This window comes from Balaenoptera borealis, assembly GCF_965194805.1.
Source record: "Balaenoptera borealis genome assembly, chromosome: 14".
NCBI classification, from domain to species: domain Eukaryota; kingdom Metazoa; phylum Chordata; class Mammalia; order Artiodactyla; family Balaenopteridae; genus Balaenoptera; species Balaenoptera borealis.
In genome coordinates, this window is record NC_138875.1 from 71,761,869 (window position 1) to 71,788,834 (window position 26,966).

General features: G+C 45.2%; 1 protein-coding gene across 13 annotated transcripts in view; it reads left to right on the plus strand.

The window, feature by feature from the left end:
- The window catches only part of DEPDC5 (DEP domain containing 5, GATOR1 subcomplex subunit), a 91,885-nt gene that overhangs the window by 22,083 nt on the left and 42,836 nt on the right, over positions 1-26,966 (plus strand). For all 13 annotated transcript variants that reach the window (XR_014233861.1, XM_082353050.1, XM_082353052.1 and 10 more), the window contains 13 exons: positions 2,114-2,217; positions 2,880-2,954; positions 4,440-4,574; positions 5,362-5,423; positions 5,565-5,638; positions 6,424-6,493; positions 6,691-6,727; positions 7,597-7,717; positions 9,997-10,217; positions 13,262-13,465; positions 15,321-15,456; positions 16,443-16,540; positions 24,638-24,703. Coding sequence is in view for 12 of the 13 variants with exons in the window: in XM_082353050.1 (XP_082209176.1) it covers positions 2,114-2,217; positions 2,880-2,954; positions 4,440-4,574; positions 5,362-5,423; positions 5,565-5,638; positions 6,424-6,493; positions 6,691-6,727; positions 7,597-7,717; positions 9,997-10,217; positions 13,262-13,465; positions 15,321-15,456; positions 16,443-16,540; positions 24,638-24,703 (1,403 nt within the window). In the remaining variant the exon portion in view is untranslated. The remainder of the gene's footprint in view (positions 1-2,113; positions 2,218-2,879; positions 2,955-4,439; positions 4,575-5,361; positions 5,424-5,564; positions 5,639-6,423; positions 6,494-6,690; positions 6,728-7,596; positions 7,718-9,996; positions 10,218-13,261; positions 13,466-15,320; positions 15,457-16,442; positions 16,541-24,637; positions 24,704-26,966) is intronic.

The window sequence follows — 26,966 nt, forward strand, 5'->3', positions numbered from 1 at the left end:
GAACTACTGATCTTTTTAGAGTCTCCATAATTTTGCCTTTTCCAGAGTGTCATATGGTTGGAATCATATAATATGTAACTTTTTCCTATTGGCTTCTTTCACTTAGTAGTATGCATTTAAGGTTCCTTCATGTCTTTTCATGGCTCGATAGCTCATTTCTCTTTAGAGTTCAATAATGGACCCTTGTTTGGCTGTACCATCCACCTCTTGAAGGACTCTTGGTTGCTTCCAAATTTTGGCAGTTATAAATAAAGCTTCTGTAAACATCCATGTGCAGGTTTTTGTGTAGACATAAGTTTTCAACTCATTTGCATAAATAACAAGGAGCACAATTGCTGGATTGTATGGTAAGAGTTCTGTAAGAAACCACCAAACTGTCTTCCAAAATGGCTGCACCAGTTTGCATGGATGAAAGTTCCTGTTGCTCCACATCCTCGCCAGCATTTGGTGTTATCAGTGTTCTGGATTTTGGCCTTTCTAATAGGTATATAGTGTTGTCTCATTGTTGTTTTAATTTGTATTTCCCTGATGGCGTATGAGGTGGAGCATCATTTCATCTGCTTATTTGCCATCCATCTATCTTCTTTGGTGAGGTGTCTGTTCAGGTCTGTTGCCCACTTTTTAATTGTATTGTTTGTTTTCTTATTGTAAAGTTTTAAGGGTCCATTGTATATTTTGGATGATAGTCATTTATTCAGATGTGTCTTTTGCAAGTCTTTTCTCCCAGTCTGCGGCTTGTCTTCTCATTCTCTTGACACTGTCTTTTGCAGAGCAGAAGTTTCTTCATTTTAATGAAGTCCAGCTTATCAATTTTTCTTTCATGGATTGTGCCTTTGGTATTGAATCTAAAAAGTCATCACCATACCCAGGGTCATCTAGGTTTTCTCCTGTGTTATCTTCTGGAGTCCTATAGTTTTATGTTTTGTATTTAGGTCTGTGATCCATTTTGAGTTAATTTTTATGAAGGCTGTAAGGTCTGTGTCTAGATTTTTTTTTTTTTAGAGAGTACGTTAAATATCAGCTCAGTAGAGTTATTTATAAAGCACCTTTTTAGTGTTTGTGGTCCACTGTACTAGTGCTTCTAAAACCTCTGTGTACAAATGAATCACTGGGAATTTGTTAAAATGTAGGTTCTGATTCAGTAAGTTCTGGGATGGATCCTGAAAGTTTGATGATCCCAATGCTGTTGATTGGTAGACTGCAAGTAAATTTTTTTCTTTCTTTCCCTTTCTTTTTTTCTTTCTTCCTTCCTGCTTTCCTTGTTCCTTCCTTCCTTCCTTTTTTTTTTTTTTTTTTTCCATGTGGACAGCCAGTTGTTCCAGCACCAGTTGAAAAGACTATCTTTGCTCCATTGTATTGCCTTTCTCATTTGGCAAAGATCAGTTGACTATATTTGTGTGGGTCTATTTCTGGCTCCATTCTGTTCCATTGATCTATTTGTTCATTCACAGTATCACATTGTCTTGATTACTGTAACTTTATAGTAAGTCTTGAAGTTGGATAGTGTCTGTCCTCCAACTTTGTTCTTCAATACTGTGTTGGCTATTCTGGATCCTGTGTGTTTCTTTAGGATAAATTCCTAACATTAAATGGAAATGTATCTTTCTCTTCTTAAATTTAAATTTTACTTATTTTTTGGAATACATTCACATGGTTCAAAATTTTAAAGGTTCAGAGGTATACAGTAAGCAGATTCCCACCCATTCCTTTCCACTGATCTAGTTCCCTGACCTAGATATGTTTATTGGCTGTCTGTGTAAAAACATATATATGGATGTTTTCTTTTAAGGCTTTTCGTATATACTACCTAATTGTAATTCAGTCTGTAAGAATGTTCATCTCCCTGCACAGCACTGGGCATTTATATAATCTCTAGGCAATTTTGAAATGTTTTTATATTTTTTTTCAATTTTTAATTTTCACTCTCTTGATGTGATTACATTTCTTTGTTAACGTTTGTTAAACGCATTCGACTTTACTACATATTGCTGTATGATAGATGACCCCAGCTCCAGGCGTCCCCTCTTCTCCTTTCCTTGAAACCCAGTAAGGGACCCTATGTCCTGTGTGTCATCACTGCTCGATTCCTATCTTGTGATTGTGCTCCTTTCAGGGTGGTGGTGCAGAATGAGAGGAGAGAAGAGTGGACCTCCCTCCTCGTGACCATTAAAAAGCTCTTCATCCAGTATCCAGTGCTGGTGCGACTGGAACAGGCAGGTACTGCACTTATGTGCTGGAAGGTGCGGCAGGGGAGGAGGTGTCAGATGGAGGCTGGGGGACCAAGAGGTTCCTGCTTGCTTCCCTTCCAGTGTTGAGTATGGCTTCTGCTTCTGGCCGGGTTTCTATGTCAGGTTGGGTCCCGCTGGTCATTGCATGTGCAGTAAGTTCAGTCACGTCCCTTCTGCAGGGGGAGAGGCCTGTGGAGCAAGGCACCTTCCACTTGTTTCTTTTTTTTTAAAATAAATTTATTTATTTTATTTATTTTATTTTTGGCTACGTTGGGTCTTCATTGCTGTGCTCGGGCTTTCTCTAGTTGCGGCGAGCGGGGGCTACTCTTCATTGTGGTGCGCGGGCTTCCCATGGCGGAGGCTTCTCCTGTTGCGGAGCATGGGCTCTAGGTGCGCGGGCTTCAGTAGTTGTGGCGCATGGGCTCAGTAGTTGTGATTTGTGGGCTCTAGAGCGCAGGCTCAGTAGTGTGGCGCACGGGCTTATTTGATCCGCGGCATGTGGGATCTTCCTGGTCCAGGGATCGAACCCGTGTCCCCTGCACTGGCAGGCAGATTCTTAACCACTGCGCCACCAGAGAAATCCCCCCACTTGCTTCTTACGAGTCCATCTTTCATGAGATGTTGTTCCTTCTCTTGTGTCTTTTGCTTCAGAGGGCTTTCCTCAAGGAGACAATTCTACCTCAGCACAAGGAAACTACCTAGAGGCCATCAATCTGTCATTCAATGGTGAGTAAGGGCGCCAGCCACAGTGAGCAGATGTCTTGCTGACCACATGGCTGTGACCTTCTTTTTACTAATGTGCAGAGACCCAGACCTAGCTGGTGATGCCCCCACCCACCTGCCCCCCAGATTAACTGAAAGCAGTAACTTCTGTTTGGATGGTTTTAATGGCCACCATGTAGCTCTTGGGTTTTCTGTTGGGAATCAACTTGCTCTTCTCATCTGCTTCTCATGGTGATCCAAGAGTAAAGAGCTGGAGAAAGTCCTCCTTGGCCACTTTGTTTTCCTAAAAACTGCGTTCTTATTATTTTCCACTCCATCCTTCAATTGCTTCCAGGTAATTTTTTTTAATCTACTTTTTTTTTTTAATTACAAAAGGAGCCCATTGTTCCTAGAATTCAAATAATAGAGAAGTATATCAAGTACAATGAAAATCTCCCCCTTCCCTCCACTGTCAGACCCTTCCAAGAGGGACCATTGTTAATAGCGTGATGTGATTTCTTCCGAACGTTTCTCCCTGCATTTATGTGTTAGCTGAGATACTTTGTTTGCAGATAACAGAAACCTACTGAATTCAAACAAAAAAGGAAGTTTAAGGATACAGGGGCTCTTGGGACAGCCAGAAAAGGCTTGAACACCTTGTTGAGGAAGGTGGGGACGAGGGTGGCTCTGGGAACCGCAGCAGCAGGAATTCCTAGACCCGAGTTCAGCTCCCAGTGACCCTGTCTCTGCTCGCTGGTTAGAATTCCACATTCCCAGCTCTGGTTAGGTGTCTGTCCATCACTGGCAACTGACGGAAGAGATGGTGTGTTGTCACTTCACTGTGTGTATCGCCTGCCCCTGTACCCAAGTGCTAGGTATTCTAGAGCACGGGGTCTTTTATTAGTAAACCTTTTTGTCACATTTGAATGGCACTAAATTCCCGTAGTAAAAATCGCACAGCCCAGGAATAAGAATTAGGGAATTCCCTGGCCGTCCAGTGGTTAGGACTCTGCTTTCATTGCTGAGGGCACAGGTTCAATCCCTGGTCGGGGAACTGAGATTCTGCAAACTGCATGGCATGGCACGGCCAAAAAAAAAAAAAAAAAAAGAAATAAGAATTAACTTGCCAAATTTGCAAAGTCATCACAAGATTCTGGTCCGCTCTCTCAAATATTGTCTTAAATCAATATTTGATTCTTCTAAGTTTCAATACAGATCCATTTATGGATGGTTTAAATTAACGACATGAAATTTTGATATTTAAGGCAGCACGAGGCAAGTATTCAGCCTCGAAGAGGGGTATTAACAAAGGCAACAGGGACATAGACCTGTATTCAAGCAGTTCTTACTGTAGAAGCAGAAGGACAGAAGTGAATTCAGACCAGGAGGTGACAACCGCTCTAACAGAAACATGGATGAAATGGTCCGAGAGCATGGAGACGCTTGCCACTGTCTGGTTTCTGATAAGCTGTAGCATCTTCACAGGAGGACTTTTTGCTTTGTTTCAAGTGTTTGACAAGCACTACATCAACCGCAACTTTGACCGAACTGGGCAGATGTCTGTGGTGATCACGCCCGGGGTGGGTGTGTTCGAAGTGGACCGGCTACTCATGATCCTGACCAAGCAGCGGATGATAGATAACGGTAATGCTTCTGGGGCGCTGCTGTGTTTATAGCCTGATTTACCGTTACCCATTGGGATCTGGGAACATGACTAATGTCAGGTGACAAAAAAGAGTTCCATGGTCAGTCAGCTTGGGACATGCTGGGTCATGCACAGTTCGGCACAGTTCCTAATTGCCAGTTTGAATATGTTAGTGTATCTTGTTTATCTCTAGAGGACATAACAGGCACTCTGAGTTTCCCAAACATACTTGACGCTGGAGAACCCCTTTTGGGAATTGTTTCCAGGATCCAGTGTCCATCAGCCCATCCTGGGAAGCGCCATGGGATCACCCAGTCCTCCCTCTGTTATGTGCCGTGCATCTCCGACTTGCACCCCCTCCCCCTATTTGATTTGTGTTCTAACAACAAGATGGAGTTGGGAATGTAAATCCTGATGATGGCCAGTAAAGAAACTCTGTTGAATGATGTGAATTATTTTGCTTTTTACTGAGATGACAAGGTTCCCTTTCCTTTTGGGCCTTGAAACTGTAGTCATGGAGGCCTGACGGTCTGTTTGACAAATCACGATCTGCAAGGCAGTCAAAAGCTGTCAAGCACTGATTAGTGGCAGATGTGGTGGGACTTGGTAAAGAGGACACAGACAGAATGCACCTATTTACTTCTTAACTGCGTGGGCAGAGCTGGTGAGGAGAATAAGTCAGCTGTGCCTTGTACCCTGACCCACTTAAATCACACGGCTAATAGATTGGGATGCGTATCTCTACACTGCCCCCCCCACCAACTCTTTCTGTCTTTCCTTTTTTAGGAATCGGTGTGGACTTGGTGTGCATGGGGGAGCAGCCACTGCATGCTGTCCCGTTGTTCAAGGTGATTGATTTTGCAATGCTCACTAAAGGCCAGGTTCCAGCGCAGGGTGATCTTGAGAATAGTTAGAATCAGAGAAGCTGGAGCAGTTCCGGGTCCTACCTGCTTTCCAGCTGACCTGGGCCCTGCCTTGTTCCCTTTTAGCTGCACAATCGGAGCGGCCCTCGCGACTCTCGCGTGGGTGACGACTACAATATCCCTCACTGGATAAACCACAGGTGGGTGAGATCTGGATTCGCCGTAGAGGATCAGGGATTCCATTAGCTTCCTTGACATTTTTTTCTTCAAACCTGTTAAGTTCTTACTATAAAATCTTTTGTCAAGAGAATGTGGAAACCAAAGTTCTAACATTTGCTTAAAGCGTCTCTATATGCAAAGTCATGGCTGTGACATAAGAACAGTCTATGGTGAAAAACATAAAAACAAGTTTGAAGGACTTATTTCCACAACTATTCCCAATTCCCCCTGTTCCCAACTCACACAGACCATAGTGGACCAACACGGGGCCTGGGCCTCTCCATTTGTAGAAAAATCCCCATGCCTCCTCTTCACATGAGACCAGGCCTCAGTGTTCCTGCTAATTTCAGCTCAAGGAGGAGATTCTAATCCAGTTAGGAATCAGGACTAGCGCACATGAGACAACTTATAGGAAAAAAAGGAATAGAACAATATTTTAAAACATAATTAATGTTTTGTAGTAATTACAAAAGAAAGAATTGGGAAGATCAGTGAGGCCTGAGACAAAGGTGTTCCTGGGAGGGCTGATCCATGGCTGGGATTCCAACTGTGTCTTGAGGTTTAAAATGAAAGGGGTTTAGGGCTTCCCCAGCGGTCCAGTGGGTAAGACTCCACGCTTCCCACTGCAGGGGACACGGGTTCGATCCCTGGTCGGGGAACTAAGATCCCGCATGCCGTGTGGCATGATCAAAAAAAAAAAAATAATAATTAAAAAAAAAAGAAAGAAAGGGGTTTAGATGAGTGACCCTGTCTGTTTCTTTTGCAGTTTCTACACATCCAAAAGCCAGCTCTTTTGTAATAGTTTCACCCCACGAATAAAACTGGCCGGAAAGAAGGTAGGTTTCACCCACCAGCAGAGCCTTTAGGGACTGTCACTGATGTTGTTATTTGGGGCCGCCTAAGAAACCCCCTATCCCCCAACGGTCATGAATAACGTTTGAGAAATTTGTCTTAGAACTTTATAGTTTTCTGCATTAAATAAATAAACAACAAGGGATATCCCAGGAGTGATTAACTCTATTTAATTTTACAGCCTGCCTCTGAGAAAGCAAAAAATGGCCGTGATACGTGTGAGTATTTTTTTCTCCTTTCATCACTTTTAGAAAGAGTCAGCTAACCCATGGCAACAAGATTTTGTGAGATTGCGTAAAAAATTCACAGCCAAGTTTGGAAGACCAGAGTTCCCCTTCTGTGATCTTTAGAAGGTCCCTTAGTGATCCTGTATATTTTTGTCCTGTCAGCTGCAAAATGGGTGATAACAAAACCTTATTTTTCTTTTCCATAGGTCAATTGTAGGGATCGGGTGGAAAGTTTTAAAAGACTAAATATACACATTAAGATGATATTTTTATATTTTTAAAATTTATTTATTTATTTTTGGCTGCATTGGGTCTTCGTTGCTGTTCGCGGGCTTTCTCTAGTTGCAGTGAGCGGGGGCTACTCTGTTGCGGTGCGCGAGCTTCTCATTGCGGTGGCTTCTCTTGTTGCGGAGCACGGGCTCTAGGTGTGCAGGCTTCAGCAGTTGTGGTCACAGGCTCTAGAGCGCAGGCTCAGTAGTCGTGGCACACGGGCTTAGTTGCTCCGCGGCATGTGGGATCTTCCCGGACCAGGGCTCAAACCCGTGTCCCCTGCATTGGCAGGCGGATTCTTAACCACTGCACCACCAGGGAAGCCCAAGATGATATTTTTAAAGTGGGATCACAGAAGGAAATGCTGCCATCATCTTGCCTTTACTTAATGCTAGTAAATAGTAATCCCTATATCGCTTTGACATATAAATCATTTAATCTTAGTAACCTGATGAATGGGTTATTATCCCATTTTTTTCAGGGGGAGATGGTGACAATGACCTATATCTTGCAGATTTTCATGAAGACCATCCAAAGGCCTCTTGTTGAAATGTGTTTTGAGGACAGTTTGTATTATTTGTGTGTTTCAGCTCTGGGGACTCCCAAAGAATCTGAGAACACTCTTCCCATCCAAGTGGATTACGATGCTTATGATGCGCAAGTCTTCAGGCTGCCAGGCCCGTCCCGGGCTCAGCGCCTCGCCACCTGCAGGTTTTCTGCCACATGCACTTTGGGGTGGATGTAAAAGCTGATTAGGAAAACCTGAGGCCCAGTAGGGACCTGCATGAGAGCAACCTTGCAAACATCTTAAATTAAAATTAGCCAAGTGGAAGCCATAGTATGTGGATCATTAGGGAGTCTGTTTTCTGGTTCTCTGGCCCAGCCGTTTTGTTAGCTATGTTTGCTATGAAGTATCGTCCCCTCATAAGGAGAGCATTCTGCTTTTTCTAGCCAAGAGAAGCAATTCGTGAATTCTGGAATTTTCATTTCACTGGGAGGCCACTAATAGATAGATAGATGGATAGATAGATAGATAGGCAGCCACTAATAGATAATAGATAGATAGATGGATCGATTGATCCCAGGGCCCAGAGTTTCTTTTAGGTTTATTATTCCCAGAGGGCGAGAGACTTTTCTTTCTTTATTCCTGTTTTTAAAATTTGCTCCATGGTATTTTGGTCATGTAGTAGTTTTTCATTGTGAAATAGTCAGATTTACCAACATACTCATTTCTGGGTCTTGTGTAAGAAAGCCATCCCCACTCCAAGGTTAGAAACGTGTCTTTTGTATTTTCTTCCAATACTTTTTTGGTCTTGGTTTTTATACTTAGTTCTTTGTATAGAATTTTTTCTTTTTTTTTAATGAAATGTGAAACAGAGCTCTAGCTTATTTTTTTCCCTAGTTGACCAAGTACCGCGAGTCCATTTTCCACATATCTTAGACATGGAAAGTGTGCTTTGGTTGGAAGAATCACTGATTGGAGGAATATTCCGGCTCTTCACATTGTGACAAATAGGCTTAGAGTGGCCACGTGCTCTTCTTTTGTCCTTTCCCCTCATCCCATCCTGATGTCTGGTCCCGAGAATGCTTAGAGGTCAGAGTGAGTGCTGTTAACAGCAGCTCCCCTGCACGTAGATGCTGCCTAGGGCCTCGGCGGTGCTTTTCTTCTGAGTGTCTGAGAACCCTTTCATGGTCCAAAATCCTTGGTTTTCTTTCTTCTGGTCAAAGACGGCGAAACCTGGTGTCTCAGAGACTCAGGCTGTGTTCCTTGAGGGCACAGACTGTGCCCTAATCTGTGCTCTATCCCCACACTGGGCTGAGCATATGCTGGCGCTCAAATATTTACTGTTGAAATAATGAAAAGTGTAGTCAGCCCTTGGGATCTATTTTCAGGTTCCATTTAAGCTCTCCCTTAAAATCCTTCCAGGTGGAAAGAGAACAGCTCTTATGCCGGAGGGGTGGCCCTATCGGCGGTTGCTGACTCTTCCGTTCTGAATTTTTGTCCCCCATTGGGCTCCTGTCCTGCTGATCCTTTTTCCTGCTGTTTCCAGAGGTTTTCCCCTCAGGGAGTTTCATGTTTTAATAAGGGCATACTGTTTTTTAAATTTTTATTAAGGAAACATTCAAACAGAGAGACCAGTGAAATGAACAGTTATCAGTGTGTTGTCAATCTTGTTTTATCACTTCTCCCACATTTGAAATTTCCTTGAGCATTCTAAAACAGATCTCAGGTATCCTTTTCTTTTTTTTTAAACCTGTAAGTATTTCAGCATGTGTCTCTAACAAATAAGAAAACAAACAAAAAAATGTTATCACAGTACCCTCGTCACTGGTAACAAAATTCACACTAATTCCTTAATATCCCTGATAGCCAGTCCCTCTGTAGATTTCCCAGTTGTCTCAAAACTGTGATTTTTACAGTTACTTAGTTTGAGTTGGGATCTGAAGAAGATGCACATGTTGCATTTTCTCTTATGTCATTTTCTGTGACCACAGAGTGTCTTGCTTTCTTCCTTTGTCTGTTTATTTCCATATGACATTTAACTTTTCCTGTTGTCTCTGAATCTCCTGTAAACTGGCAATTATCTCTAGAGGCTTGGTTAGATTTAGGTTCAATTTTTGATGCCAGAAGACTTCTCAGGCAGTGCTGTGTGCTTCCTCTTGGGTGACATCGGTTCACAACCCCATTCTCAGTGACACGAGCTTGATGGTGGGATGAGGTGGGGTCAGGCTGAGCGATCGCTTCTTTACAGCTCTGATCCTGGGACTCCGGCCATTGGATGACTGTCAGGCATCTCCCCCGTTTCTTCCACGACGTCTCCAGCTGCTCAGGACAGAGTCCCTCCTATATTACCTCCCACTCGGAGATCCCATTGGGGGTTTTCGTTATTGGCCTCCCATGTAGCCCAGGCTGAGGATCCGTTTGGGAGTTGTAACTCGAGGTGGGACAGCATCCCCCGCTTGGTGTGACTTGATCTCTCACCCACCAGGTCCGTGCGAGAGCGGGAGAGTCACAGTCGGAAGAGCGCCAGCTCCTGCGATGTCTCATCCAGCCCTTCCCTGCCTGGCCAGGCGCTGCCCACAGAGGAGGTGAGGAGCCAGGCTTCTGACGACAGTTCCCTGGGCAGGAGCACCAACATCCTGATGATCCCTCACCCCCACCTGCACCAGTATGAAGTCAGCAGCTCCTTGGGCTACACCAGCACTCGAGGTCAGAGGGCAGGGCTGGGCAGGGTGGGGACAGCTGCCTTCCTGTAGTGGGGATGGGCGGGGCTATGGACAGGTGTGGGCTGTAAGTCCCACATGTTAATTATTTCCATGCAGGTGCAGTGAGTACGAATGGCCTTAGCTGTTTGTGTGTGTGTGTGTGTGTGTGTGTGTGTGTTATACTATTTTTGTCTTTACCCTTTCTTCTCTCTTCCCTGTAACTGTCTACCTTTTCATATGTTAAGGTAGAGCTTTTCTTAGGCCTAAGGTCAAAGTGTTTACTTATTTCCTTAGCATTTCCATTCGAGCCACACTTAAAATAGCCTCTTTCCTCTATTCCACTTCAAGTGACCTGTTAACTTGGCATGGCCCAGGGAGTACAGGTGCTGCTTTTCCTGTATCTTATCTTACCCATCCAGCGGCATCTGCAGCTCAAGTATACAGCCCCCTCCTGCCTGTCTGGAAAACTTTCTGTTGTGAAATAATTATGGATTTATAGGAAATTCCAAAAAAAACAAATCCAGGGAGGTCTTGTGTAGCTTTCACTCATTTTCCCCCATGATAACATCTTGCATAACTAGTACAGTATTAAAACCAGGGACATGACCTTGATACAATCCACAGAGCCTATTCGGAGCTCACTGGTCGTACATGCATTTGTGCGTATGTGTGTGTGTGTGTGTGTCTGTGCAGTTTTAGCACATATGTAGACGTATGTAACCACACCACAATTAAGATATTCCATCCCCACGGCCTCTCTTCTGCTACCCCTCTAGAGCCACACCCTCCCACTAATCATTCTCCTCTATAATTTTGATATTTCAAGAATGTTTTCTAAATGGAGGAGTAGCCCTCCTGACTTTTAATCACTGACTTAGGACTGTTGTGTGCACACAGCTGCCTCCTGTTGCCCTGGAAGGATTCCCAAAGGGTGAGGAGTGTTTCCCAGAACTTTGAAGGGGAAGCTGGTGGCTCCTGGGACCTGAGGACCGAGGAGCAGGGTGCTTTCATTCATTAGACACCATAGACACTGAGCCAACAGCCGGAAATCTTTTGACTGCTGAAAAAAGTTGTTTTTTTTTAAACTGGTTCGAAGTATAAAAAGGAAATTCTGAAAGAGAAAGGAGCAAATATTTAATTACACGACTATAGAATATAACCTATGTCACCTACATTAATTAGGGTTAGTATTCAAAAGAATTTTAATACATTTGAAGATTTCTAGGAATTTCCCGACGGTCCAGTGGTTAGGACTCCGCGCTTTCACTGCCAAGGGCTCGGGTTCAAACCCTGGTTGGTGAACTAAGATCCCGCAAGCTCTGTGGCCAAAAAAAAAAAAATTTCTAGGTTAGCTTTTTCCCACCTTCTGGAAATTTCTGAGTTTGCATGACAGTTATATTCCCATTCTGTTAAACGTATTCTTAGAAGGGTCTGTAGTAAAAGTTAAACTACACATTAATCCTTTAAAACCCTTTGTTATTCTAAAAGCCAGTTCTCCTCTGAGGAGATAAAGTTGCTCTTAATCCAAGTAGCTTTGAAAACAAGTTTTCTTAAAAATTATCTGAATGGTAGAATTGACTTCAACATCGTTAATGATATGTGAGAGTTTATTGGAAAAGCCAAAAAGCAATTCACTGGAACGGTGTCAGGCAATGCCATCCACATGGCCTTTGTTTCCAGTTTCTCTGTTATGTTTAGGGATTCTCACCCATCCACCTACCCAGTGTAGCATAGGAAACATTTCCCCTTTCCTCTACCCATATTTTTGACCCATTTTAGCCCTTAGTCCTATTTCTTATCCTTTTCAAAGTGTGTACTCAACTTTTTAAAAGTTGAGTTCTCTCCTTTTATTTCCATGATAACTAACTAGACTGTATTCTTTCTTATTTGGTAAATTGGACCATCAATTCATTAATTTACAGTGAAAAATATAGTTTTCATGGAGAACTGAATGTTCTCTTCTTGCATGTACAATGGCTTGAGGAATAAAATATTACTATGTGCCATGTTCTTTGGTAGGAATTGGGTAGATAATGGTGGACAAGACATTCCTTGATGCCATGGAATTTGCATCTGCTGGACCCACTTTCTAACCTGGGTGTTTGCTTAGTAAACATGGGATGCTCACCAACAGAGTTGGTTGTAGGTTTCAGCTCTTGGATCCACTCAGGTTAGGGACCTGTCTGCCATTGAATGGGACAGGTTGAGTCTAAATATCATGCCATCTCCTTACCTGATCAAGGCTGGATGCATCCATTTCTTCATTCTTTTCTCCCAAGAATTTAGTTTTTTTAACACAGTGACGTTTGATTGCTTACTCATGTTCCAGGCCACTGCATTAATGGGAGGGGGTTGTGATCCACCCAGTCACTCAGGGCCCCATGGTCCTTCCATCCCGGGATGCCATGGTTATCAACACTGGTCTCCAAAGTTTCCACAGCAGGGCAGAGGAGAATGGAGATCACGCGTGGAGAGGTTTGTGGTCCAGGCCTTCGGGTGGAGCATGTCACTTCTGCCTGTGTTCTCTTGGCTGGAACTCAGTTATTTGGCCCCAGCGCAAAGGGACTGGAAACTGCAGTCTCCTTGTTTGTCTCAGAGGAAAATCAAACAGGTCTAGTGAACACATTGGCTATCTCTGCTAGGGTCTGCCTTTCTGGTCACCAAATATCTACATGTATTGTTCCTCCCACATGCAGAATGCACCCACCCCATCCCCAAAGGGAGACAACTCAAGACCCACTATTGAGTCATTGCATCCAGCTCAACATCTAGAGTCTCCAGGCAATGTGTGGTCCTTCCCATCAGGTTTGGGTGTGGTTTCACTGGGCCAGTAATTTAGGAACCAGAACCCCCTTCTCCCAGGTATTTAAAAAGTAAACCCAATATTTCATTCCTTTATAGTTTGGCGATTTCACTCATTTCCCTCGTTCCCTAACATGTACGCTCTCCAAGGTCCTTGTCAGCCTCCGCAGATCGTCCTCCTAGTTCTGCTTTCACCGTGACCCTGTGCTTTCTCTCTGTGCCTGCCCACCCCACGGTAACCGGCAGATGTCCTGGAGAACATGATGGAGCCACCACAGCGGGACTCCAGTGCGCCGGGGAGGTTCCACGTGGGCAGCGCAGAGTCCATGCTGCACTTCCGACCTGGGGGATACGTGCCCCAGCGGGCACTGATCAACCCCTTTGCACCCTCGCGGATGCCCATGAAACTTACGTCCAACAGGAGGCGCTGGATGCACACTTTTCCTGTGGGTAAGTTGGGCGCTCGGGAAACAGCCCTGACTGGGAACTCCTAGTCCTGGCATCCCCTGAGTGGCCTTGGTCAAGGGTGTCATCTTCTCTGCACCTGCGGTGCCCCACCTGGAAGATGGGGCGGCCATGCCCCCTTTGTCTGCCCCGGGGCTCTTGTGAGGATCCTTGAGGACTTTGTAGCTAGCTAGCTGTGTAGACCCAAGGGCTCCTTTTTCTGTTTGCAAGGGACTGTGCTTTGCCACCTGCTTTCTTTCCTGAGACGAATGTCCCTCTTCTTGTTCACTCCTTCCTTTCCTTACTCTCTCTGGATGTCAGTGTTACAGTCTTGGTTACACGGAGTTATGTTACTTTGTTTCCTCTCAGGGTCTCTGACAGCAGAAAAAAAAACTTTTTTTTTTTTTTTTGAGAAATGGGTGAACAATTTCTTTTTTTCTTTTTCTTTTTTTTTAGTTTAAATAAATTGGGGGAAAAAAAGCTTAAAATAAACGAGTTCTATTTTTTATAATGGGAAGCTGAAATAAAAACGAACTACAGCCATATCCCAAACCATGTTTAAATTTACAAACATAATGAAAGAAGCCTGCCATAAAAGAGTACTTTCTGTATGATACCATTTAGATAAAGTTCAAAACCAATCAAAACTAAAAAAATTTTTTTTTCAAATTCACTGTTTTTCCTAGCTCATCCTTTCTGATCTGTGTTCTGTCCTAAAGAAGATGACAGTAAGGTTTTATAAAGCTGTGGCTAAAATTAAACTTCAGCTTGATGGGCTCTTACTGGGCTGGGGAGGAACAGGTACATTAACCTCCTGGGTGTTTTCGTGAAGTCATCCTGCTGAATGCCTGCAAGTGTCTACTTATTTTCTTTGGTACTTGCTTTCAGAGTTACAAGTTAAATAAGTGAGCAATGAATCTGGTTCTTTTGGCTGTAATTGGGGGTCATTCCCAACCCCCTTTTTGCCCCCCCTTATCTCTATCCTAATCTGTCACCTGACCTGTTTCTTTCTGGTGTCCCTTTCTCCCCATCATTGTCCCCACTGGCTCCCTTCGAGTTCTCTTACGAGAACTATTGATGTTTCTTCCATGACCGTCAGCTCTTCCTGCTTCTGTGCTTTCCCCCCCAATCACACACGCTTTTCTAAAGCTAAATGTATTTACTAAATACTCTGCCCACCTGGCCCTCTAAGAGCCGAGGCCCTCCTCTGCCAGGCTCCCCAACCTCCCACCTCCTCACCCCCATCCTCAGAGGTTTTTCTCTTTCCCAAGCGAGTTTGTGGCCTCCAGCTTGTGTTTTGCCTCTTCCACGTTTGGGGTTTGCCCAAATACCCTCTCCTTTAATCCCCGCTAACCTGGTTGGACACTCAGCTGTGAAACCTATCATTCTCCAGGAAGCATATTTCCGTAGCTGCGACTAATTCTGACTTATCTCCTACTCAATGTCCATTTTGCCCTTGTGCGTCCTCTGCTCTTGAAGTAGGAGATGTTATCGTCTCAAGTACTAACAGAGTCATCGGTGTTTCTCTCGTGTGTCCCTTCTCGTTTCGCCTGTGTTGACCTTCCTGGGAGGGGCCCTAGTCTCCCATACTGTTATCTTTCTTTACTGTGTCTCAGTTGACATGTGCGAGACAGAGGACCCCAAAATATTCTTAGGCTGAGGCCTCACAGGAGGATGAGCCTTGCTTGGAAGAGGCGATGTCCCATCTGGGAGCCAGAGGGTCACAGACAGGATGTGCCTCTGTGGTGTGGTCGCCTTTCAATCACCCGCGTCCCAGCAGCGGGAAGGAAGGAAGGTTGAGGTGAAGTGCACAGCACTGGCTGTCGGGGGAATGATGCTCAGTGGATCTTTGTCTGGGCAGGACCATCTGGAGAGGCCATCCAGATCCATCACCAGACCCGACAGAACATGGCAGAGCTGCAGGGCAGCGGGCAGAGGGACCCGACCCACTCCTCTGCAGAGCTGCTGGAGTTGGCATACCATGAAGCCACTGGAAGGTGAGGCTGGGCACTGGGTACCGGGTGGGAGGTACTGCGAGAACGCGCTCGGGCACCCAGGGCGACAGCAGAATAGACCGCCCGCGAAACGTCACATTCGTGAGACTCGGAGACACCGCACGCGTGTGGGCCTTTCCTTTGTCAGCGTCGTCCCCGCCACCGGGCCAGTGCACAGCAAATAGCCTGAGATGCTTTTGCCAGAGATGTTCCCCAGGCCCTGCTTTAGCTTCTGCTTTAATTCAAAACATGCTTTGTCAACCTCAGTCATGAGTTTCTCCTAATCCTCAGTCATGGGAGAAAACGAGTTCCAAGGCAGGTGGTTCCCGCTGTGTGTTTTGGGCAGTCAGTCTATGACTTTTGTCATTTTGGTCATTGAGGAATTCCACTGTTGGGTTTAGACGAAGTTGATGCTAAAAGCAATGGAAACCAAGGCCTGTGTTTGTAGAAACAAGTCTTTTCAAACCAGGATCCTGAATGTGTTACAAGGCACCTGAAGAGAGTCAGCCTAGGAAGAAAGTAATTTAAGCCTTGACATGCTCTAGTCCATGCTACACTACCCGCTGTTGCTGTGATCTGTTACCTTTGCAAAGAGCAATCATTGGTCCCTTTTCAGTCATCCCAACATCCCATGGGATGGATGAGGGATACAGGCAGGGCATAACCTCTTTCCCAGGTTAACTTGGTACCTCTATTCAAGCACCTCACATTGTCCTGTGGGTATCAGCAAGGGGAGTCTTAGGACGGAGGGGGCAGGCGTCTGACATGGCAGTGGGGAAGCAGCTGAGGTGCCAGGGCAGGAGGCCAGAGCTGGCACACACTCCAAGCCCTGCAGCCTGGTGGCCATGGTATGGGTCTCAGTGTTTGCCAGCCTGTGTGGCCAAATGTTCAGGCCTGTTTTTGATGAAAACCCCCGGGAGACAGGGTGAGCAGGATAAAAGAGGTGATGATCTGCATTAAGTCAGGCGGCTGGGCTCTGTTCTCTGCAGGCACAGCACTTCCCACCAGCCTGGCGATGGCACGTCCTTCTTGCACTTCACTGGAACAGAAGAGCTTTCTGTCGGCCTGCTCAGCAGCAGTGGTGCAGGTAACCAACCCAAGAGGTAACAGAGTGGGGATGGTCAGAGCAGGCCCACACCTAGAAGCGAGGTGGGAACCAGAAGAGCAGGGCCATGTCTATTTCCGAATCATTTCAGCCACAATTTCGGGTGACCTATTTAGAAGCAGTGCTGTATAATGCATGGAATTATAAATGGGCTGCACTTTACGTTTTTAGCCGAGAACGTGTTGGTCAGGAACACATTTATCATTGGCCTGTCAGTGAGTCGTGATTGAGGGCTGCTTATGAGATCACTGTTGAGGGCAACACCAGGCCTGGGAGCTTTAAATTATGTGTGTGTGTGGGGGCAAACACACCCCCATAAAAACAATCAGGAGAGACCCAGAGGGAGCAGTGTGGTTCCAGCTATGAGTTGAGAGAAGAGAAGGGTGACGTTACTTACAGAAGTGCGCACGCATCTCAGATGTGAAGGGGTAGAATTTGGTCAGGAGGAGAGTGAGAAGGTGAGGGATTCTAAGTGGAGGGAGAGTAGGAACTTGTATTAATACAGGGTTTATGCTTTTTGGAAGCACTTGTATATCTGTTATCTTATGCGATCATCCCAGTAGGGAGTAAGTTATTAAGTATATTTTACATATGTGGCAACATAACACCCAGAGATGTGAAGATGTTACACTAATCTCTCAAGCTAGTAGCCAGGTGTCCTGCTGTTTCTGATTTCAGCAGCAGTATTCAGAGAGCCTTTATGGTGTAGGGGAACATGAATTTGGATGGGTGGGGGGCCGATTTTGGAAAGCCTCAAAGGACAGATAATTGTACAAAATGAATATGAAAAACATTAAAACTGAGAGAAAAAATGGTGCTGCTACTTTGTGTCTTAGCTTTCTATCAGTTAACTTGCATTTGTGGAACTTGGCTTAAGGAAGGCGTAATGAAAGTGAAGTTGTATTAAGTTGGTGAATGAAGTTTTCCTCCATTCACGGGTGGATTCAGCCAGCGATGTTTCTAGAGGCCTATAGCTAAGGCTCGGAAACTGGACTGGCAGTGAGAGAATTACTAAAGGATTATACTTATTTCCTTCCTATTTCTAGTGCATCTTTTCTGTCATTCATTTTGAATGAGGAAACAAATTGAATAAAAATTTGGGGATGAATAAGATACTTTTTATCCCTGTACTCAGGGGACTAAAAATGTTACTTGGCTACCAGACTCTTTTAAAGTACCTTCAGAATATGCTAAAGGCAATGTTTCTATTGTTTTGCTAAAAGAAGGAGCCATTTTATAGGAACCCAGAGTTTGACCTTCCCGGCTGTTTGGGGTCAAGTTGTACCAAGGAGGGCTGCTCTGGGGCTCATGGGACCACACTTTGAGCAAGTTTCCTGGTGACCTGAAGCTGGGGAACCATGGGCTCAGGTGGTAACAGCACTGGGATTTGCCCACAGTGGTCGTGGAGTGCTTCCGGGCCTGGGGTGGGTAGCTCACGTAGACCAGATGATTCCTCAGAAGACGAGTCTTGGAATTTTACAATCTGGTCTGGGGAAAAGCGGGAAGTTGCAAAGAATCCTTATTCAGCGATTGGTGTGGAAGATCCTCAAATGACACCATCCTGGAGGCCTCTGAGCTAAGAGTTCCCTGGTGCACACGCATTGGGAAAGCGGTTGCTGCCCCCTGCACCTCGGGCTCACCTTCTCCCTGTTGGGCTCCTGAGTCATAGATCCATCTACCTGATGGGCTCCCCACCTGGATGACTCCTGGCTAACTCATCCTTAATTACCGGCAGCTGAGCTCACGTCTTGCTGTCCCCCCGCCTGCCCACCTGCCTCTCCTTTTCTGACTCTGGGCCACATTCTCCATTCTCACCGCTGTTGCTTTGTTTCAGACCCGTGTCATTTCTGGCCAGGATTGTCACCGTAGCCTTCAAATCATCCTCCTGCTCTGTTCGTGTCCCCTCCGATCCATCTCCTGTACTGTCACCAATGAGCCATTTCCAAATGCAGGTCTGGTCTGATCACCCTCTCTGTCCCACATATGAACCATTTAGTGGTTCTTCACAGCTTGTAATGCCTGTCGTCACCTGGGCCCCACCTGCCTTTACACCTTCACCTGCCTCCACTCCCACGTAGCCCTGCATGTGGGAAGAACACAGGCTCTGGAATCTTAGGACATGAGTCCTGACTCCACCTCTAAAGAGCGGCGAGGCCCTTGGGCCAGGTACTTAACTGCTCTGTACCTCGGTTTCTTCATCTGTGAGGAGGGTTGAGTATTAAGTGTGATAATAATCCACGCAAAGCGCTAAGGACAGTGCCTGGCACGCATGGTGAGCGCTCAGCAAACGAGAGCTGTTGTTGTCATTACTCTTATTAGATGAACACAGTTTATATTCCAGCTGTTGTCGTGGCTTCTCAGAAGATCTTTGTCCCGATGTTTCTGTGCATAGACTAGTCCATCTACAGAATATGCTTTTTCCTTTATCTTCAACCCCTGATTCTGCCTTGTAAACATCCACTTGGTCTTTATGGATCAGCTCCAACAACACCTCCTCCTTGGAGCCCTCCCTGGTGGTTTTGCTTCCCCCCGCGACCTCCCAGGAGGTGTGAGGCACATTTCCACGTAGCTCCAGACGCAGTTGTACACTTGGCATATCCCGGTCCCACTGTTTGTTTCTGCGTCTGCTTCTCCACTAGACTGAAAGAGCTTATCTTTATTTATCTTCTCCTCACAGTGTTTAGTGTGTTTATTAACAAGACATTTGTACTTCTAAAACCAAGCTGCCAGAATGACAGCAGTTGAACAGCCCACAAAATTATTCTGTTTAATTGGTATACGAGCTATCAATTCGTAAATATGTCCTACAGTGTTTAGCTTCTTAGAGCAGGTGTCGGCTCCTTGGGTTCTTTCTCCAGTCAGGGCGATATAGTTAAACAGGGTCATCCTTACCCTTGCCCAGTCCCTTTGTGACCAGGAGCATGTGTTTTCTAAGGGGCCAGGGCTGGGACTTCCCTGGTGGTGCAATGGTTAAGAATCCGCCTGCCAATGCAGGGGACACGGGTTCGAGCCCTGGTCTGGGAAGATCCCACATGCTGCAGAGCAACTAAACCCGTGCGCCACAACTACTGAGCCTGTGCTCTAGAGCCCATGCTCCTCAGCAAGAGAATCCACCACAATGAGAAGCCCGCACACTGCAACGAAGAGTAGCCCCCACTTGCCACAACTAGAGAAAGCCCGCGTGCAGCAACGAAGACCCAGCGCAGCCAAAGATAAATAAATAAATTAATTAATTAGAAAAAAAAATTAAGGGGCCAGGGCTCATGGGAAGGTGGTTTAGCACTGGCCTCGCGTGGGAACTGACTCTAGTCTTTGCTCTTGAACTTCTTGATCAATTATGTCAGCTAGCCACAGAGAGAAATTAGGGAAAATCATTCTAATTTGTATTACCATGTGCAATGACCAGTTACCGTCAGATCTACCTTCAGGTATATCCAGAATCTTAGCATGTCTCATCACTTCCACCAGTCATAGCCCAACCCAAGAAGCCTTCATCTTTCACCTGGATTGTTGCAGTGGCCTGCTAACTGGTCTCTCAGCCTCCTCCCTTTGCCCTCCCGTAGAGTTTATTTTCAGCATAGTGGTTCAGAGTGACCCTTGGAAAATAGAAGTTAGATCATGAAATGGACATAAAGATCTTCACCTGCCTGCCTGCCTCACAGAGTTGTTGAAGGATCAGAAGTAGATCGGGTTCCTTAAGGGCAAAATTATCACATCGGGTCCTTGTCTGGGGACAAAGTGGGGGCCGAAACAAAACTAATGAACATTTCGCTCATTAAAAAATGGAAGAGAGGGCTTCCCTGGTGGCGCAGTGGTTGAGAATCTGCCTGCCAATGCAGGGGACACGGGTTCGAGCCCTGGTCTGGGAAGATCCCACATGCCACGGAGCAGCTGGGCCCGTGAGCCACAATTGCTGAGCCTGCGCGTCTGGAGCCTGTGCTCCGCAGCAGGAGAGGCCGCAATGGTGAGAGGCCCGCGCACCGCGATGAAGAGTGGTCCCCACTTGCCGCAACTAGAGAAAGCCCTCGCACAGAAACGAAGACCCAACACAGTCATAAATAAATAAATAAATAAAAGAACGTGAATTTAAAAAAAAAAAAAAAAAAAATGGAAGAGAAACGGGAAAACCTCACCTGTGACCCACCTCTGCCTCCTGGCCTTGGCGGTTTGCACCATGTGCAGGCATGCAGGCGTGACTCCGATTTCGCCTGCATTTGGACCTGACTCATAGGTGAGTTGTGATTCACAGGGCTGGCATCTCTGCGGGTTTCCCTCCTGGCCCTGTGCTGCCCAGCAGGAACCAGGTTGTTGGTGGGTCTGGGCAGGCAGCGTTTATCCCTCTGTTTCTTTAACTGGGCACCCGTTTATAAGACTTGTTAGTGTCATCCCCCTGATGGGGGTAACTGTGCTAGAGAATTTTGATAAAGAAAATCAGTGGATGCCAAGTTTTCTTTCTCTTTACCGTCGGGACTCAGAATCTGCAACTTGGTGTTTGTGTTGAGTATTAGGTATGTGCAGCAGGTTTGGCCCGAGAGCTACCAGGCAAACTAAATCAGAGCGCACAGAGTTACTCATCCAGGCCAGGCTGGGTGTTTGTGGGGAAGTACCATCTCTGTAGCCCAGAGAGAAGAAGTGACTCGCCCCAGGCACAGGTGTCCCCTGGAAGCAGCCCCAAAGGCCCCACACAGATTACCTTTTTTGGCCGAACGTTAGCAACCAGAGAACACATTCACACTTCTTGACTCCGAACAGCTATCAAAAGAGACAGAGCTGAGTTGGCTCTTCTGAGCATTGGCTCCCCAAGCGGTGTGTCTGACTTTCAACTTTGAGAGAGAGGTTCATTCCCAAATGTTGGGTTGGAGCAGAGCCGCCCACCCAGGAGGTCTCCCCCCTGCCCTCCCAGGTCGTTGGGTTCTTCACATGCCAGTGGTGAGTCTGCGGGCCTAAAGCTGAGCCTCAGAGGCAGAGCTGCAGGGAGAGGCTGTGTGCTGGGCTTGAGCTGTAAGGAAACTGTGAAAGTAGCTTCGAAGAAGCCTTTAAAATATTTATTTCTTCAAATTCTTTAAATTCTTTTCATTTCTTTCAAATAAAATGTGTTTGGGGACGGAAGACAGGGGAGGCACAAAAGACTGAACATGCTTTATCCCTTAGAGATGGGCAGGTCTGCTCTGGGCCTAGAAGCCAAAGGTGCTCCGAGAACCCTTTGATGGGTTGCCTCTTTGAACACAAACAATTGCTCACACAATTCTTAAGTTGAACTGTTTCTTTATGAGGGTAAGAATTTCAGTTCTCATAGATGAAGTCTGGATTGGGTTTAAAAAAAAAAAAAAGGTGCTCTAATGATGAAATTTAGAATCCAAACCCATGAGGCGATGTATTAGTAATTCTCCTATTGCTCGCATCCCTCGGAGAATGCCGGTTTTGTAATTACCTTCATACCAGTTCTCAGGCCAGACAAGAAAATCTACCCCATTGCTTCTTCTTTGTTATGCTTTGTGTTTGTGTGAAAATGGATGCTGTTGGTCAAGCTAGCTTTTTCAGAAAATTTAGCTCCAAATGGCTTTTGGCTGTTGACAGAGAACAGATAACATTTTCAGTAGCTGAAAACTGGTGCCCCATTTGGATAGTCAGGAAATAAAGCATCTGTAGAGTTGCACAGAAAGAGTCTAAATGCAGGTGTCACTTCCTTACTGTGTGATCTTCAGTTAGTTACTTAACTTTTCTGTGCCTCAGTTTCTTTATCTGTGGAAAAGGGATAACACCTACCTCACATCTGCCTCTTAGTGTGGGTTTGAATAAAATGAAGCAGTGTTATTTTTCTGACTTAATAGATTGTATCTTCTTATTATGATGGCTAGTAATTTTTTTTTTTAAAAGTGATATTCATTTTAATTTTATTTATTTATTTACTTATGGCTGTGTTGGGTCTTCATTTCTGTGCGAGGGCTTTCTCTAGTTGTGGCGAGCGGGGGCCACTCTTCATCGCGGTGCGCGGGCCTCTCACTATCGCGGCCTCTCTTGTTGCGGAGCACAGGCTCCAGATGCGCAGGCTCAGCAATTGTGGCTCACGGGCCTAGTCGCTCCGTGGCATGTGGGATCTTCCCAGACCAGGGCTCGAACCCGTGTCCCTTGCATTGGCAGGCAGATTCTCAACCACTGCGCCACCCGGGAAGCCCGATGGCTAGTAATTTTTAAAAATCTACTGAAGGCAGCTCTAAAAAAGAAGTTCTAAAATTGTTTTGGCCAAGTGACATCATCTTTCTGAATTAAAAAAAAAATTATTTACTTTTAAATTTACGTAGAGTAAAACTCACTCTTTTTAGTGTACAGTTCTATGCGTTTTGACAAATGCATAGAGTCATAACCACCAACAAAGACATCAAGATACAGAACATTTCCATTACCCCTCAGATTCTTTGTGCTGCTTCTTTGTACTCAACCCCTCCCTCCTCCCCTGGCAACCACTGATCTGTTCTCTGTCCCTTTAGTCTCTCCCAGCAAGTCTTGCACATGGAATCATACAACATGGAGCCTTCTGAGTCTGGCTTCTTTCACTGAGCATAATTCGAGATTCATCCAAGTTGTTGCCGGCATCCAAAGTCATGTTCAGTACTTTTTATTGCCATATCGTATTCCATTGTATGGATGTATTAGTTTATCCCTTCACCAGTTGGAAGACCTTTGGGTTGTGAATAAAGCCACACTTACATAACTTACATAACAGGTTTTTGTGTAAACATCAATTTTCATTTCTCTTAGATGAATTCCTAGGAGTGGGATTGCTGGGTCAAATGGTCAATATATGTTTAACCTTTAAAGAAACTGCAAAACTGTTTTCCAAAGCGGCGCGCCATTTTGCATTCCTACAATCAGTGGATAAGGGTTTCTGTTACTGCACATCCTGGTCAGCACTTGGCGTGAGCAGTCCTTCTAGCCGTCCCAAGAGACCCGGGTGCAGAGGTATCCCACCGAACTTCTGATTTGCCATTTCTCTAATGACTAATGACATTGAGCATCTTTTCACATGCCTTCTGGTTGTGTGTCCATATCTTTTGCCCATTTCCTCATCAGGTTGTTCTGCTCTGGAGTTTTTAGAGTTCTTTATATGTTCTGGATACACGTCCTCTGCCAGAGGTGCGATTTGCAAATACTTTCTCACAGGTCGTAACTTGTCCTTTCAAAAATTTCACAAGGGATTTGTAAGTATTTGTTCTTGTTATAAAAGACTCAGCTGACACGAAAGTATTTACAGTAAAAAGCCCAAGATCTCCTTTCCCTCCCACCACTTCTTCCAGCTTTCTTCTAGGAGATAGCCACTGTTGACAGTTTCGTGAGGATCTTTCCAGTCCTATCCTAATTTTCTAGTAAATGTAAATGCGCGGCTTTCGGGATCTTAGTTCCCCAACCAGGGATTGAACCCGTGCCCTTGGCAGTGAAAATGCAGTGTTCTCACCACTGGACTGCCAGGGAATTCCCTAGTAAATGCGTTTTGAAAGGGACATTTAAATATTGATATGTGTGTTTTGAAATTAGTTCTATTACTTTTCAGTCAATAAGTTGCATTTCAAAGACTCTCTGTTTTTCCTTTCAGCCCAGTTACAGGCAAAATCATTGCTTTTCTCTTGCAGTAGTGAGTTTTGATGTCCTGTGTCATATTCCAGGAAGCCATGATTCAGGAAAGAAAATTTCAGAGGATGACTGTTAAGTGGACTAAATTTAAATAGGTCATCTTGTGTTTGCTAAAGGTTGCTCTAATTAGTTGAAATGACTTTGAAATTCGTCCCGTTTCTTATTCTAAGTGGTGGGTTGCTGTTTGCTTTTGTGCATTTGCACTAAGGGTCCCGTTAGGCGAACAGTATTGATAACCTCAGAGTAAAGTTCTGGCTCCTTCCCGAACTTTAGATTGCTCATTTTTCTTTGATGGATTCTTTTGTGCTGTTGGAGATACTCAACACAGAATTTGTGCTTGGTTTTTTATTTTTAGCTACAGTTTGGGGCTTTTTTTTTAAACCATAACTGGTCAGAACTTTTTTTGCAGAATGAGTCTCACTGACACAGATTCTTTTCATCTTTCCACAGGTATGAATCCTAGGACCCAGAATAAGGATTCTTTAGAGGACAGTGTTTCTACCTCTCCAGACCCAAGTAAGAGGGGCCTGCTGACGGGGGAAGGTGGCAGGGAGGTGGGGGCGTGGGGTGGGTGGTCAAGGCACGGGGGGAGCAAGAGGGAGCCCTGTGCGAAGAGAATGGTCTGGAAGTTCACACGTCTCCGAGTGGTGAAGGGAGAGGGGAGACTCTGCAGCCTCTCCGATGGAACATGAGCGGCAGGGAGGCCAAATGACCTGTTCTGGAATGTGATTCGGGGCCACACAGGAAGGGTAGCGGAATTCCCAAAGCTGGCCTTGGCTCTCAAATGCTTAACGATGGCTCTGGGGAGAAGTAGGAAGGAATAAGACCTGAAACTGTTTACATCCCTGTAGTTGGAAGTGTTTGTCTGGGTTGCATTTGCTTTGATCATCCTTATCTATTGAAATAGCTGAACATCTAAATATCAACAATAGCAAAAGACCAGAAAAAAAAAATTCTACTGCTTGATCGACTTTGCTTTACTTCACTGTGACCAGTGGATATATGTACATCACCGAGTCTTTTTATCCCCACTTTTAAGTAACTTAACAATCATTTCACTACTTCTCCAGGTCCGGCATACTGGTCATTTTTCATGGCAATATCAAACACATTATTAAATCGTGCTTTGGATAATCATGCCTTAATGGTGGCCATTTGGGTGATTTCTAGTTTTTTAGCATATAATGCATGGTGCAGTGGGTGTGTTTTTTTCTCTTGGTTCAGATCCTTGGAATATATTCCAAAGAATAGTTGGCAGATTGATTATTTTCTAGAAAGCTGCCAGCCCTGAATAGATTAGCCTGTTTCTTCTCTACAACCCCAGCACTGGATTTTGTCATCTGTGTTTATTACTGTTAACTGAATGATTCTGAGGTGGGACCTCCTCAGAGGCCTCTGCAGGGCCTGAAGATACTGGAGGTAGAAAAGAGACCACACAGACCTTTTACCCATGAAAAGAACATCATCAAGCTAAGAATTGGGAGCTTTTCTCACCACGGGGTTTGAATTCTCCGTATCTCAGTGTGTGCCCGCAGACACCATTTCTAAAAGATTTTTATAATCCCTGAGGGTCAGGAAGCTGGTGACGGCCAGAACGATGTAAGAAGGCACAGTGATAGAGTGTCCTCTGTCTCTGGCCTCCCCACGGGGGCTGCATTGTGTGCCCACCTTCTGCTGCTGGTTCTAACCAAGAAGTGTGAACAAATTCATCCCTCGTCTGCCCTATGGGGAATTGGGGTGTTAACTAGGTTATCGTGGGCTGTGTGTTTTTTTATTTTATTTTATTTATTTATTTATTTTTTAACTGAAGTCTAGTTGATTTACAACATTGTGCCAGTCTCTGCTGTACAGCAAAGTGACTTGGTTATACACATATAGACTTTTTTTTTCCATATTCTTTTGCATTATAGTTTATCACAGGAGACGGAGTATAGTTCCCTGTGCTCTACATTAGGACCTTGTCGTTTATCCGTCCTAAATGTAATAGTTTGCATCTGCCAACCCCAAACTCCCAGTCCATCCCTCTCCCTCCCCCCTTCCCCCTTGGCTGCGTTTTGAGTTCTTGAAATATTAAGAGTTAACAAGGCCTGTAATGAGTCAAACTCATAGACTCAGAGAGTGGAGTGGTGATTGCCTGGGGCCTGTGGGAAGGTGGGCAGTGGGAGGGGTTTGCTGATTGGTGGGCGTAAAGCTTCAGTCCTGAGAGATGAGTAAGTTCTGGAGACCTGCTGCTCGGCACTCTCCTCAGTTAACAATACTGAATTGGACACTTACAAATTTTGTTGTTGTTGTTGTTTTTGTTTGTTTTTTTAAATTTTGTTTATTTATTTATTATACAGCAGGTTCTTATTAGTTATCTATTTTATACATATTAGTGTATATATGTCAATCCCATTCTCCCAATTCATCCCACCCCGCCTCACCCTACCCTCCGCTACACTTAAAAATTTGTTAAGATGGTAGATCTCATGCTAAGTGTTCTTACCACAATAAAATAAAATTCAAACCAACCAACCAAAAGTCACCCCAGGACCTGGAGTGGAGACCGTGGAGTTAGGCCTGTTGCAGGTCAAGTCATCTTCCCCAAAGCAGGGCTGCCACACAGGGCATGTTTCCTGCTGGGACTCAGGGTGCAATCCCCTTCTTGTCCCCTAACTCCGGGCTCAGGGAGGCTCTGTTGCCCTGGGTGGTGTGTGTCGGTCACGGTATGGAGGAAAGATCCCTGAGCAGAGTGGCTTCTGGCCCTGTGACCTCTGGTGGGTTCGGCTCAGCCAGGTGT